This window comes from Oxyura jamaicensis, chromosome 14 (genome assembly GCF_011077185.1).
Source record: "Oxyura jamaicensis isolate SHBP4307 breed ruddy duck chromosome 14, BPBGC_Ojam_1.0, whole genome shotgun sequence".
Classification (NCBI taxonomy): Eukaryota; Metazoa; Chordata; class Aves; order Anseriformes; family Anatidae; genus Oxyura; species Oxyura jamaicensis.
Window position 1 is genome coordinate 1905103 of NC_048906.1, and position 12591 is coordinate 1917693.

Here is a 12591-nt window from a genome sequence, read left to right on the forward strand (position 1 = left end):
ATGCTGAATGGGGATGGCCACCTCCCCAGCAGCCAGCTCTCTTTTCCCCTTGGTGCAAGAGCTATTGGCTCCGCAACAAATCAATAACCAATTTTGCTCTTTTTAGAGGTCTGGCTTCATGCGGAGTTACTTAAACAGAGCTGTAATGCCCCTGGGCTCTAGGGGCAGGGGGGCAAATTGGCCAGAGGGTCACCATGCTGCGGGGGGAGAGGAGTGCTGAGGGCAAGCAAACACGAGACATGCTTCTGCATCCAACTGCTGACATGAAACCCTTGCCCCAAACCACTCTGCGTGTTTCATCCTCGACTTTAAATAGTCAAAACAAAAATAAGAAGAAAAAAAAAGAATACCCACAAGCTAAATTGTGCAATTCTACATTGCTTAGGCAGGGTTGGAGTTTGATGCTCACTGGGGCGAGTGCAAGGAACCCCGACTGCTGTGAGCAGAGAAGTGAGGATTTCTGCTGCACGTCCTCCAAAGGCACCGTACCTGCACTGAGGACGTGCCCTCTAGTGGCAATGTCACAGCAGACCTTTATAAGCCAGCTCCTGATTTTGCACTCATTCGTCGTCAGCTCCAGATTCAGACACCCTTCAAACCGCAGAGGAGACCACGTAGGGGCAAAATTATCTCCCTCCCCAACCATGTTTCCTCCAGAAGGAGAAGATGAAAACTTTTGAGATAAACACACCGAATACACCATTCTGCAGCTTTTTCTCCCTCCAGAAACAACTCACCGTATCCCAGGGGAGGCTGCTCGCCGGCTGCCCACCTGGCCTGCATCTGCACCACCCGGTCTTTCACCCCCCCTCGCCTGGAGCTGAAGAGGAATCCCAGGCTGAGGTCGTCAAAGCAAGCGATGCTGGGCACGATGGTCAGCCAGTTGAGGAAGCTCAGGTTTCCGCTGATTATCAGAAGCACCTACACAGGAAAGAACCAAGCAGAGGGTGTTCAAGTTGCCAGCTGCCCGAGGCTGGGAGGAGACTCCACAGCTCCCACCTCTGTGGGCTTTGCTGAATGAAACCCCCTTAAAAACAGCTTAGGAAAAACTCGGGCAGTCCCCAGCCCTGCACCCATGTTTGAGCAGCCCTGGACGATGCGCTGCCCAGCAGGCCTCCAAAATCCAAAGCAGCACACGTGAGCTCAGCCCCGGACCTTGCGACAGCAAGGGCTCAGGGCCGTGACGAAGGAAAAGCTGATGGTATTTTAAAACAGAGCACACCATCAGCTGATTTTCCATGACTGTAACACTGACGGCAAACCCTGTCCCTCCCTGACCAGGCTACGGGCCCAAAAACGCTCCCCAGTGGGACAAGATGAGCCCAAGCGCGGTGTGACCGCATCTCCGCAGTGCTCCCAGGGACTGCCCCAGGGGCATTGCCCCCCTCCTGGTGATGCCCATCTATCTACAGAATCAACGCTTCTGGAACCCTTCAGGAGGAAATACTGGAACTCCTAATTGAAGCCCAGCTTATAATAACGTATAATAAGGCTTTTTTTTTTTTTTTTTTTTTTAAGAGGCATTTTTTATTTTAACTTTTATTGCCCATTTATGAGCATGTTCTGCATGCGTAAGGCAGAAAAAGTGGAAAAATCTGCTAGTCTTTGGAAGAGTCTCCATAAATATTTGTACATAGCAGGAAAGGCTTTTTGTAGGCACACGATTTTTTTCTTACTGTCACAATGGCTTGAAAAACAGAAGGAACCTTCTTGCACCCCAGTTCTCCGGCGAGTCCTAATGAGCACCACGCCGTCATGTTTGGGCACAGCCCGGCGAGCCTCGGCCATGAATCACATCTTCACAGCATATGGCCGGATTTCCTTGCCGTTTCCATCCATCAGCCACGGCGAAGATGCAGCCGCACCTTTGCTCGAGGTACACCCTGACCCCCTGCCCTTCACTGCACCTCCACATAAAACCGAACGCACAGAACAATTTCTGCTTCTTTCAAGCCTTGTTTTCAATTTCTGCCCCCACGGCAGGCTCCCTGCCGGCCCTGCAGAGGCCCAGCAGGGCAAAGGGAGGAGGACAGAAGGGCTGGGAACCATGAGACCTCCTGCATCACAGCCCTTCCCTGCGCCCACTGATGACAACCGGCACCTCAGGAGCCGCAAGCAGCCGAGCTCAGCCGTGCTCCTCCACACTCAGCCACAAAGGAGCCACAAACACCTCTCGGTCAAACCCTGCTGTCCTTGCCTGCATCTGAACGGATTCATGAAATCGGTGCAAAACCTTGCATGGATGCTTCTGCTGCTGCACAAGCGTGTACTACAGAAAATCCACTCTGCGGAGCCTCATTCTCCAGAGGGCTGTGAACATTTTTCTGTTTGTTCTGGCCTAAATTCACTCAAGCCCAGCCTATAGCTGTTTTTTGTGAGATGTTTTTTGCAGCTCATCGATGCCCCCGTTTAATCTCTGCAGCTTCATCCCTTCTCCGCCTTCACGCTTTCAAGCCAGCCGGCCAGCTCCTGCCTCCGCTCACAGGGGACTTCATTGTCTGCTTATCCCAGCAACCATGCCCTGAACCTGAACAAGGTCCAATCAATCTTTCTGGGTGCTGACAAGAACTGCACAGAGGACATCAGATGAGTCTCACCAGGAACTCCTACGGCAGTACTAATAATCCCTTTCCCAACCAGAATTGCCCCTCCTGCTGTGGGCAAACCCCGCGTTTATCTTCTCCATCGGGGTGTCACGTTGGTAGTTGCCAGCTCCCTGCGAGCAGCCTGTGTGCACAGTTTCCCCCTACACACACACAATTTCCCCAAACTGAGATGTAATGCAGGATTTTCTGCTCCCAAGCCAGGAGCATCGCCCTGGTGCTGCACATCCCGTCCCATCCTGCCTGCCCCGCTGACCTTTGAGGCCAGCCTGGACCATGGATGCTGAGAACTGACTGACCCCAAAACTCGCGGCTTTGCTTGCGAACACAAACCATGTGGTTTTTAACCCAGGGCAGCCATGGCATTTAATCGTTCCACATTTTGCACGATGAAGGACCACTGCCAGCTCAGCCCTGCGGACACCGGGTCTCGCACCAGAGCCAGAACAGACACCACGAGCTCCCTTCAGCGCCAACACCACAGCCCCAAGCCCACCCCAGGCGGTCACTGTGATGCCGCATGTGGCATGTCCTGGGGCTGCCCGCCTCGAGCCACTGCAGTGCTCAGAAAGGAGCGTCCCGTGAGTGATTCATCACGCTGGCATCAGTCGCTATACAGGAATCCATGCACACACAAAGACAAAACAAGAAAAGAAAAGCAGCTGATGCCTGCTCGGGACTATTTTAGTTTTGAGACTGATTTGGATTCTTGTCCCGTTACTCACATTACTTAGGATTTAGCCCTGGTTCTGCTAATTAACTAGCTGTTCCTCAGACGTATTAAAACAAAAAGGAAGAAAGTAGGGAAGAAAAGAAAGTGGTCGCACCATGTTACCCATAAAAAACGAAGATATAAAGCTGACTTAATGCATTACATGTTGAAAAATAATGCTCTGATGTAACAGTCATTTCTTTTTCAGACTTCAGACCAACAAATGAGAACTTCTCCCACCTTCCAGCTGGGTTGAAAGCTGCCACCTTGCTTGGTACTACTCTTACTCTATTTAAAGAACACTTCTCCATACATGCAGCTGAACTTTATCCTCTTGCGAACAGACCTGACTCTGCCTTCCCTACCACAGCACCCCGCAATGAACACCAAAAGCTACACCCCAGGCATAGAGGAAACCCCACCAAACCTTGCAGGTGATTCTCTGGTTAAGGCAGTGAAAGCTCAGACAGCTCTGGCAGCGATGAACCCCGATGTACCGTGGCTCATTGGAGAGCGGGGGCTCCGTGCAGGAGACCTCCACCTCACCTCATAAGCAGGACAATTGAGCTGTCAAGGGCTCCGGGGCATTACCCGGGGGCTGTTATTAGGACTTTGCTATACTCACATCCATGAGGACCGGTGTAGCCTGGACTTGCTAAATCGAGTGGTAAGAGACAATTCTTGTTCTGAAGAAACTTAAGTCTAAACATGCAAGACAAAGTTAGATTGAAATCAGGATTTAATACAGCTGTGTTACAGGCGGAGAATGGAAGAATTCTGGCACCTAGTTCTTATTTCAACAACGCTCTCTGGGGACATCGCCTTAAAGAAACTTACCCAAGATCACCTAAGGACTCTTGCAGCAGGGCCTGAAATAGGACCCGAATCTCCCAATTACAAATCTCGTGTCTTAATTACAAGTCCCCCCGAGATACCTGCATGCCCAAAGGCCAATCCCCAGAGTTTCCCGACGGTTTATCCCAGCGTGCACTCATCCAGCGTGCACTTTTCTTCCTTCCACAAGGCTCATTTTTATGTGCGTGGTGTCCTGCTGGGGCCCTACTCGTGAAAATAAAAGGCGGTCTCCCAAAATACTATTCCACAACCCAAATATCAATAACATGCACAGTTCCGGTCTGAGCCGGTGTTCTATTAAAAAGATGTGCATTTTCTTGTTAAAAATGACAACAAATAAATGTTAAAAACATGTCATTTACCTCCCTCTGAGATTGGAGCTTTTTAAAAATTATCTGTATTTTTAATATAGTGTTTTGCAAGTTATAATTTTCAAAAACCCTGGTAGGACTCTTTGGTAGCAGATTCACATAATCCTAAAAAAAATTAGAGATCTGATCACTTGAAGTAAGTAACAAAAGTCCTGCTATTATTTAGTAAAAACAAAAATAAACTAACTTATTTACCCTGAGTTGGATAATTATCCAGAATTACGAGGGGGAAGAAAGTATTTAAATCTGAATTACATACACATGTTAGGTCCTCGAACATAACATGTTGTACTCAAAGGAGTAAATACGCTTTGCGTTCCCCCTTTGACCCGTATGTGGTTTAGCTTTTAGTTCAATGCATGTTAATCAGCCTGTATTCATTAACACACTTCTCACTTAGCCACTTTGTTAGGAAACCCTGATGCTTTTCTGATTTGATTTGCCTTGCACAATTGCAGTAATATTAAGAAAATAGTTCTCCACTTTGCCACTTCTGCGGAGGATCGTTTTACAGCTTTGTAGGGAGCGACTGGGTGGTCCATTAGAGGCTTTTTTTCAGTAGTGATTCACCTCTCTTTATTGCTTGGAAGTCAGAAGCAAGATATCTTATTTCCACCAGCCCTTAAAATCAGGGGATTCAAAAATAATACAAATTTGGCGTTTTCTGGTCTGTGGGTGGAATCACGAACCTGACACATTTTTAACTTCAGTTATTCCAGCCGAGGCTCGATGCTCGCGCTGGCCACTGCGGCTGCTGAGCAGGCACCAGCCCGCGAACTGACACACGGGGAAACATCGTCCCCTGCCCGAGGGGGGGTGAACGCGGTGAATCCTCGAGCTTTGCAGAAATAAACCTCAAAGGAACTCCCGCTTCAGAGTCAATTAACAGGAAAACAGACCGTTCTCCAAGCATGCTGACGGCTGCCTGTCCCAGCAGATGGTTTCACAGCCATTTTTTGCAAGAGGTGTGAGGTATTTGGTATTTATCCGGTGGTGAGACCAAAGCTCTGTCAGTTGAGCGACCACTGCCTTCTGCAGCACCCCGGGGCTGGTTGATCCTCTGCGATTCAAACTCGTATTGAAGGCGCTCAGCTCCTGGGCATGAAGAGCATTCACGCCTAGCACCGGCGTGTGCTGATCTGGGGTTCACCCCCAAAATTCCCAGGGTCTTACTTCTCTCATCTTCAGGATGGGTTTGTGCGTGCTGGACCTCCTCCGCACCCACCTCTGGGGACGAGGACACCGAAGACCTCCAGGAGCTGGTGCTGCTGGGCTGCCAGGGCACGGGGAGCATCTGCTCCTTCCCCATCACCCACATGCAATCAAGGGGTTGTTGCACTCATCTCACACTAATTTCAGCCCTTGCACCGTGCAAAGTGCCACGATCACAACGCAGCAGGGCCATCCCCACCTCTCGGCGGCCGATGGGCTGCGCCCTGCCTAGCTCAGCCCTCATTTCTGTTTACTACGTGTCTTTCTCTTGCCGGACGATATTTAAATGCACAATTATGACAAACAGATGGTATCAACCCCTGTGGTGATTTTTAAAAATTTTTTTATTAAAGCACAGTATTAATCATGGTAATTGGGTAGGAACTTTAAGGTTATAAAACTACAGCATGTCTAATGAGCGAGCTCCTTATAGGAGGAACTGAGGTTTTTAATCTAATAATGTCAGTTTTATGGATTATGACTGGAGTTTTATGAAGTGTGATATGAAATACTGTGGATTCATGGCTCTCACTGGATTAATTTGGAAAAGTAGTTTTCCTGGTTCTAGGCCCAAAAACAATTATTCCTTACATTTCTGTCCCCTGCACTGTTACCAAACCCCTCTGTCAGAAAATGGGCACCTACACCCATAACTTTTTTACAGGTTAGACTTCTTTGTTTGGCTGGTTTTTATTTTTGAAATCACAGATTGTTACAAACATACAGTAGGTACGAGAAGCTCATATTCTCTGTAGCAGACTGTATATTTGTCCAGAAGGAACAACAACAACGGGCTGTAAACTGTTCAGGTCGGGGCTGGAGCTCGCAGGCTCCGTCAGAGCACTTGGACACGGCCACCACGTGGCACTGGAGCACTCTGGTGCTAAGCAATCGGCAAAGAAGAGCAAAAACAGGAGTGCCCAGAAGAAGTACAATATCTTTAGAAGAAAAACACAGAATCACAGGGCTGGAAGAGACCTCAGGAAGTCTCTTCTGCTGCCCCAGGACAGGGCTGCCTGTGCCCAGGCTGTGATAGGGTTGACCAACCTCTTCCTAGAAGCCTTGCTGAGCGATGGATCCAGGTCCCCATCCTTCCCCAGGCTACCTGCTCCAGTGCTTCACCATCTTTACCATTGCAAAGTTATTCCTGTTATCTAGCCTGACTTCCTTGACGATAGGTAATCCCATGACTCCTCCTCTACTCACTCTGTTCTCATCTATCTGCAATAGCCTTCACTTACGTGAAAAGTATCCTCTTGTCCACCGCCTCTTTCTCCTTCCTGTAATGTTCTCTTTTGGATGGAATGAGCTCAGCTGGTCCAGCCTTGCCCTGTGAACCCACCCTCTGGATCCCTGGTTATTCTCATTGTTCTCTGGATCTTCTCCAGCTGGGACATGTCCATCCTGAAGGGAATGCCCAGAACAGAACCAGAGCTTTTAGCTGCAGCCAGTGACAGGGAGCACAAAGGGCTTTATACACTCAGAGAACAAAGGATTTTCATAGTCCAGTAGGATCCTCCTTTCTGCCATGGTACAGCCCTGCCGACTTGATCATATTGTCATTCAAGACCCCAGGCCCTTCTGTGGATTTGGCACCTAGATATCGCTGCCCACCCCACTACCTGGGGAAAGAAAATAGTGCCAGTGCTTTGCACCTGCACCTTCTGCTTCATGTTCAATCTTCTCCCTCTGCATCTCCAGTCTGTCAAGATCATTCTGAATTCTAACCATGTGCTCCAACACATGGCCAGTTCCCTCCACCTGAGTGTGTTCTTCTGATTAAATATTAGACATCATTAATTAAACCCTAAATATCTCCAGAGAGATCCCGCGGAGGTCCCCTTGATAAATCCTTCCCATTCTCCGTGAGCCATTGGTAGCTGCTGAATGGAGTTTCCACCCAGTTTTGTCCTCCGGACAGTATTTCCTCCTTCTCAGACACTGTTTTCTTGGGTTGTTTATGAGATTTTATGTGAAACAGTTTCAAAAGCCCCAGTAAAGGCATATATTGTTTACCCTCTATTCATGTGCCTTGTTTTGTCAGTGAAGGAAAGACTGCTTTTACACAGCCTGCTCTTGGCAAAACCACGATGGCTGCAGCTATCCCTTTGTTTCTTGGAGGTATTTAAAAATGGCCTGTTTCATCATTTTTTATTTTTATTTTTCCAGCACTGGCTCTGTAATCTCCTGGCTCTTGTTTTTTTTTTCTCTCTTCAGAGGACAGGTACTGTATTAGCCCTTCTCCATCCTTTCATTACTTCACCTATGTTCTACTAATTCTCAAAGATAATCACTAATGCTGACAAGAGTTCAACGGCCAGCTCTTTAAGAGCCCTAGGATGGATTTCCTTAGGCTCAGATGATTTGAAAAGATCCAACTTCGTTAAGCGCTCTCTAGCTCTCCCCTGGTTGTGGCTGAGGTCATCCTGCTTTGTTACTGGTCTTAATTATACCAACAGCCTCCTGAGATGTGACTTTTTAGTGCTGACTGTTGTAAAAGAGGCACTAATCATTTCAAGATAAAACACAGAACCTATTTATCAACTCCAAAAAAAAAGAGGGGGGGGGGGATGCAGAAGAAAGTAACCCCCCTTCGCTGCACACAGAATAAACAGCCACTCACTCACTCCGTGCTGGTGAAAAGCAGGGGACCAAAGAGAGCGGCTCACCTCGGTGCTGGCAGTGCTGCAGTACGTGGGTCCCTTCTCCGTGCAGGTCCCCAGAGGCACACATGAGGACCAGCTCAGCTGATGGGGACAGTGAAGACCCCTCCTCCTGCCGGACCTCCAAAACTCAAGAATGCTGCGCAATGGATTTTGCACGTCACCAGAGAAGGAGGAAATTAGTCTTTAAAGCTGGATTTAGTGGCTTTATGAAGGCGCGGAGGAGAGGAGGTGAGATGCCACCGCCGAGAAGGGGCGAGGGAACTGCTGCATTCAGCAGGACCACCTGGTCCTCATCCCCTTCACCTTGCACACATCCTGCACACCCAGCAGCTACAGGGGGATACCTGCAGGGGCCCCAGCTGCGAGAAGCGCCTTCACCAGGCACCATGAACGGCGGAGAGTGCCACTGGAATCGATAGCACGAGGGCGCTGGGAACACTTCATCGCCCACAGCCTCTGTGCCATCTGTGCCTGGGACGGATCTTTGAAAAGAAAACGCCAGCTTTCCCTGAATGGCTGTAGGTTGCTTTGGGCTTGGCTAAACAGCTAACTCCGCTCTTCTGAGACCTACGGCCCCACCGCCAGAGAATCTCCTGCTCCTACGGCAAGCTGAAATTCACAACATCAAAAGCTGGTCCTTCCTGTAAGAGATAGGAAGGACAAGCCTCAAAAGCCAAATTGGATTTTAATGTGCCTCCAGTTACTTGCGTACCATGAAAACATAGCCTCCCACAAAGAAAAACAGGCTATCATTCCCCCATCTGGTTTCAGTTTGAAAAATACTTATATATGTAGTTTTTCCCAAAAGTTATTGTAGGCACGGGCAAAAAATTCCCATTAAATGACAACAGCGAGAACATTTAATTTTCCCCTATTATTAATTTAATCTCTTGTTAACTTCTTGACTCAGTATTTGCATGAGGATTTAATCTCTGCTTTGCAGAGCTATTTAGTGCAGAAAAAATATATAGGAAAATAATCACCCCGTCCACTTGCTCTGCTTCCTATAGCAGATAAAATAGCTTTGTGAATCCCAGAGAAGTTCAGAAAGCTCTTGGAAGTACCAGGAGAAAAAGGAGCAAAGCGAGTCGTGCCAGCCAGACCTGAAAGAGGAACAAGGCTTGACTTCAGTTTACTTTTGGGCAGGCGGTGAATTAGGTGATCTCAGCTTAATCCACATTACGAAACGCAGCCCACGTGCATCTCTGTTTGTTCTTTAAACACAACCTGCTTCTGCTTTCCCAGCAGAGAGAAGCCAAGGAGGAAATGGGAGCGTGAACAAGGGCAGGCTGAGCGCGGGCCCCTCTCCGGCTCGCGGCTCCGCAGCGGGCACGCTGCGCCCTCGCGGCACGCAGCACACGCGTCTCGTTTCTCTGCCTAGAAATCCTGACAGCCAAGACATAACATGAGTCAATGTTTTGGTTGATTTTTTTTTTTTTCTTCCCTCCCCCAGGCACAGGGCTCAAATGGCCTCGGAGCACTTCCTAGGCTTCACGCGGAGCTGACTCCCCTTCTCCCCTACCTGTTACGGGCACACCTGATGTCAGGACACCCGGGCGCTCCTCAGAGAGCTCGGCCATAAATTCGGTCAGCCCTGGCTTTCCAAACTCACCCAGCTCGCTGGGAATATTGTGGAGTCAGGAAATATCCCAAATGTGGTATCCAAAACATGACTTCATAGGCACAGGCTGAGTATTTCCTTCCCACAAGATGATAGGAGAGAACCCACATATTATTACCACATTTAATACAGAAATAAGAAAATAATAAACCCTGCGATGTGCCTCGCGCAGCTATGTACACACACCGAGCACCTCCGGTTGGCGAGTGGTCACTCTGCCATAACCGAAGCTATGCAAATGATTCATTTAGAGCCAGAGGAGTTAGCTAGAATTCAAAGTGTTTTATAACTCACGTGCTACACGCAGATTTTTATTTTTCTGAGTAGCTACGACCAGGGACTTGAACAACAAAATTTAAAAAGACCAATATTTATCCCTAAAAGACAGAGGTCAGTGTTTATATTTCTAAATATTTAACAGTTAGAGACTCTGCTGAAATGTTTCATGGAAATATTGAGGAATCAAGTAAGTGTAGATGCACTAATGCAATCAGGCAGCAATCCCAACTAAAACTGGCCCATGAACTGAGTCAGATTTTGACACATTACAAATTGCACTGTAAGGGTTTTGCAGTCCCACTCAGTGCCTGGTCTAAAGTTACAAACAGAATTGTGCTACAGCAATTGGGAGCCCAACCCTTTCCACTCCTGCTATATGCACGACATTTGGTCTTGATCGAAACGCGAAGCAATACAAACGTTTCAGTCCGTACTCACTTTTAATTCGTAGCTACACGAACCACCTACTGTAGTTCCCACGGATTACGGGATTTGACCGCGGAGCATTTCTACGGAGAAGCACAACTTCCCGATTTTCAATGAAAAATGTTGCAAAGAGAGGCGAGAGGGTGCGAGAGGAGTGACTGTGTTTATACACACACCCCTGTGCCTTCCAGCAGCCTCACACCCAGCGCGACGCTGCGACGGGAGAGAAACCCGGAGCCGAAGGGGTTAAACCGCCTTTCTTTCATTTATCATGTAGCGCAAGGACTCGTCGCAAGTATTTCTGTTCTAGGAAATCTTATACATTTAACTCAATTACCAAAGAACTGTGTGTGAATTTAGGATCAGTTGCTTGCTTTGGGTCTGAAACACAACCTGACTCCCGTCCTGCCCCCTCGGAGCTGAGATGTCTCCGAATTACCGACTTTGACACGTTTACTCTGCTCCGCAGCTTTGTTATGTAAAGTACCTCTTGGTGTTGCTTGATCCGATGACGCTTTTGCTAGAGGCTACAGTGTTCCCCATTAATATATTACAGGCTAAATAACTGCCGAAGGAGTGTTTATGTAGAGTGTTGGAACAATATAAAATGAAAGAATAATTTTACAGAAGGAAGGAATTTTGCCACTCTGCTCTGAATTATCAACATCTTTCCATCCCTGACGGTAAAGTTACTTCCTAAAGGGAGAAGCTGTCACAAAGATATCTAATGGCAAAAACCTTTCTAGACCCCATTTTACTAAAGGCCAAAGAGCATTTCCACGGACCAGCAAATCTCAGCGAGCTTTTCAGCAGCATCCTACAGGCAGAGGACCAATTTCAGCTAATTTCTTCCTGATTTTTCTCTGATTTGCTCCAGAAAGCTGACTTGAGTGGCAGGACTCCTCCATTAGGATGCTGTTATCGGCAGGTAAGACTGAGTCCTTTAGGTCTGGGGCAGAGTTCCTCCATGGAGAACATTTCCAAGAAAAGGGGGCAAACGGACGGGTGAGACCCTCAGAGCCGGAGCTCTGCAGGAACCCAGGAACAGCCCAGGCTGCAACCAAACCCGGCCCTGCAGGCAGGTAATGCCCACGAGGCACCGATCCAAAGCACTAAGTGTTAGCAGAAGGCTTGGCACCACCAGAACGACCGTCCCGGGCAGGAGGAGGAGGAGCAGGAAGGGGCAGAGCTACCGGAGCGACCAACCCCGTTGGTTTGTCCCAGCATGAGGTCAGAACCTGGCCCTGCTTCAGCCCCGAGAAAACTGTATTAGCATGTAATTATGGGGCCTTGTGTGGACTTTGAAACAGGATGTAAAACCGAGTTCCTGATTACTCATGGTCATAAAAGCGACCGTGGAATTTTCTGCGGAGCCGGGCGAGGCGGGACGGGAGGCAGGAGGTCTCAGCCCCGGCTGCGAGGCAGGTTGCCGGAGCGCTCGGCGGCACCGCGGGCAGGCGGCCGAGGAGCTGGGACGTCCCCCTGCCAGCACCGCAGCCCGCTGGTGCTTCGAGAGTGTTTGCACCATGCTCGAGGACCCATCCGCAAGACAACGGCGCTGTGGAAAACCAGAGCATTGTTACCACAAAGCACGCCTGGATTTCTTCACTCAGCGCAAGAGCAGCGCTCGTTCCGATTAGCTCATTTCATCAATAAAGTCAAACAGCACGTTAAAAAAGTTCTACATCCATTAATGGCCCAAGCGTTTCACTAACCAGCTCCGTCCCGCTCGTTAAAAGTGCTTTTATTGCACGTGCGGAGCTGAAGTCCAGCAGAAGTGCTCCGCTTCGGTGGTACCTCCAGATGGGTCGTGCTGGACCGAGACCCTCGGGCAGGCTCTGCCCTT

At 48.8% G+C, this 12591-nt stretch overlaps 1 protein-coding gene across 3 annotated transcripts in view; it reads right to left on the reverse strand.

Annotated features, from left to right (window-relative positions):
- Positions 1 to 12591, reverse strand: part of LMF1 (lipase maturation factor 1) — a 181113-nt gene that overhangs the window by 27715 nt on the left and 140807 nt on the right. For all 3 annotated transcript variants that reach the window (XM_035339731.1, XM_035339732.1, XM_035339733.1), the window contains one exon: positions 738 to 921. In XM_035339731.1, the coding sequence (XP_035195622.1) occupies positions 738 to 921 (184 nt within the window). The remainder of the gene's footprint in view (positions 1 to 737; positions 922 to 12591) is intronic.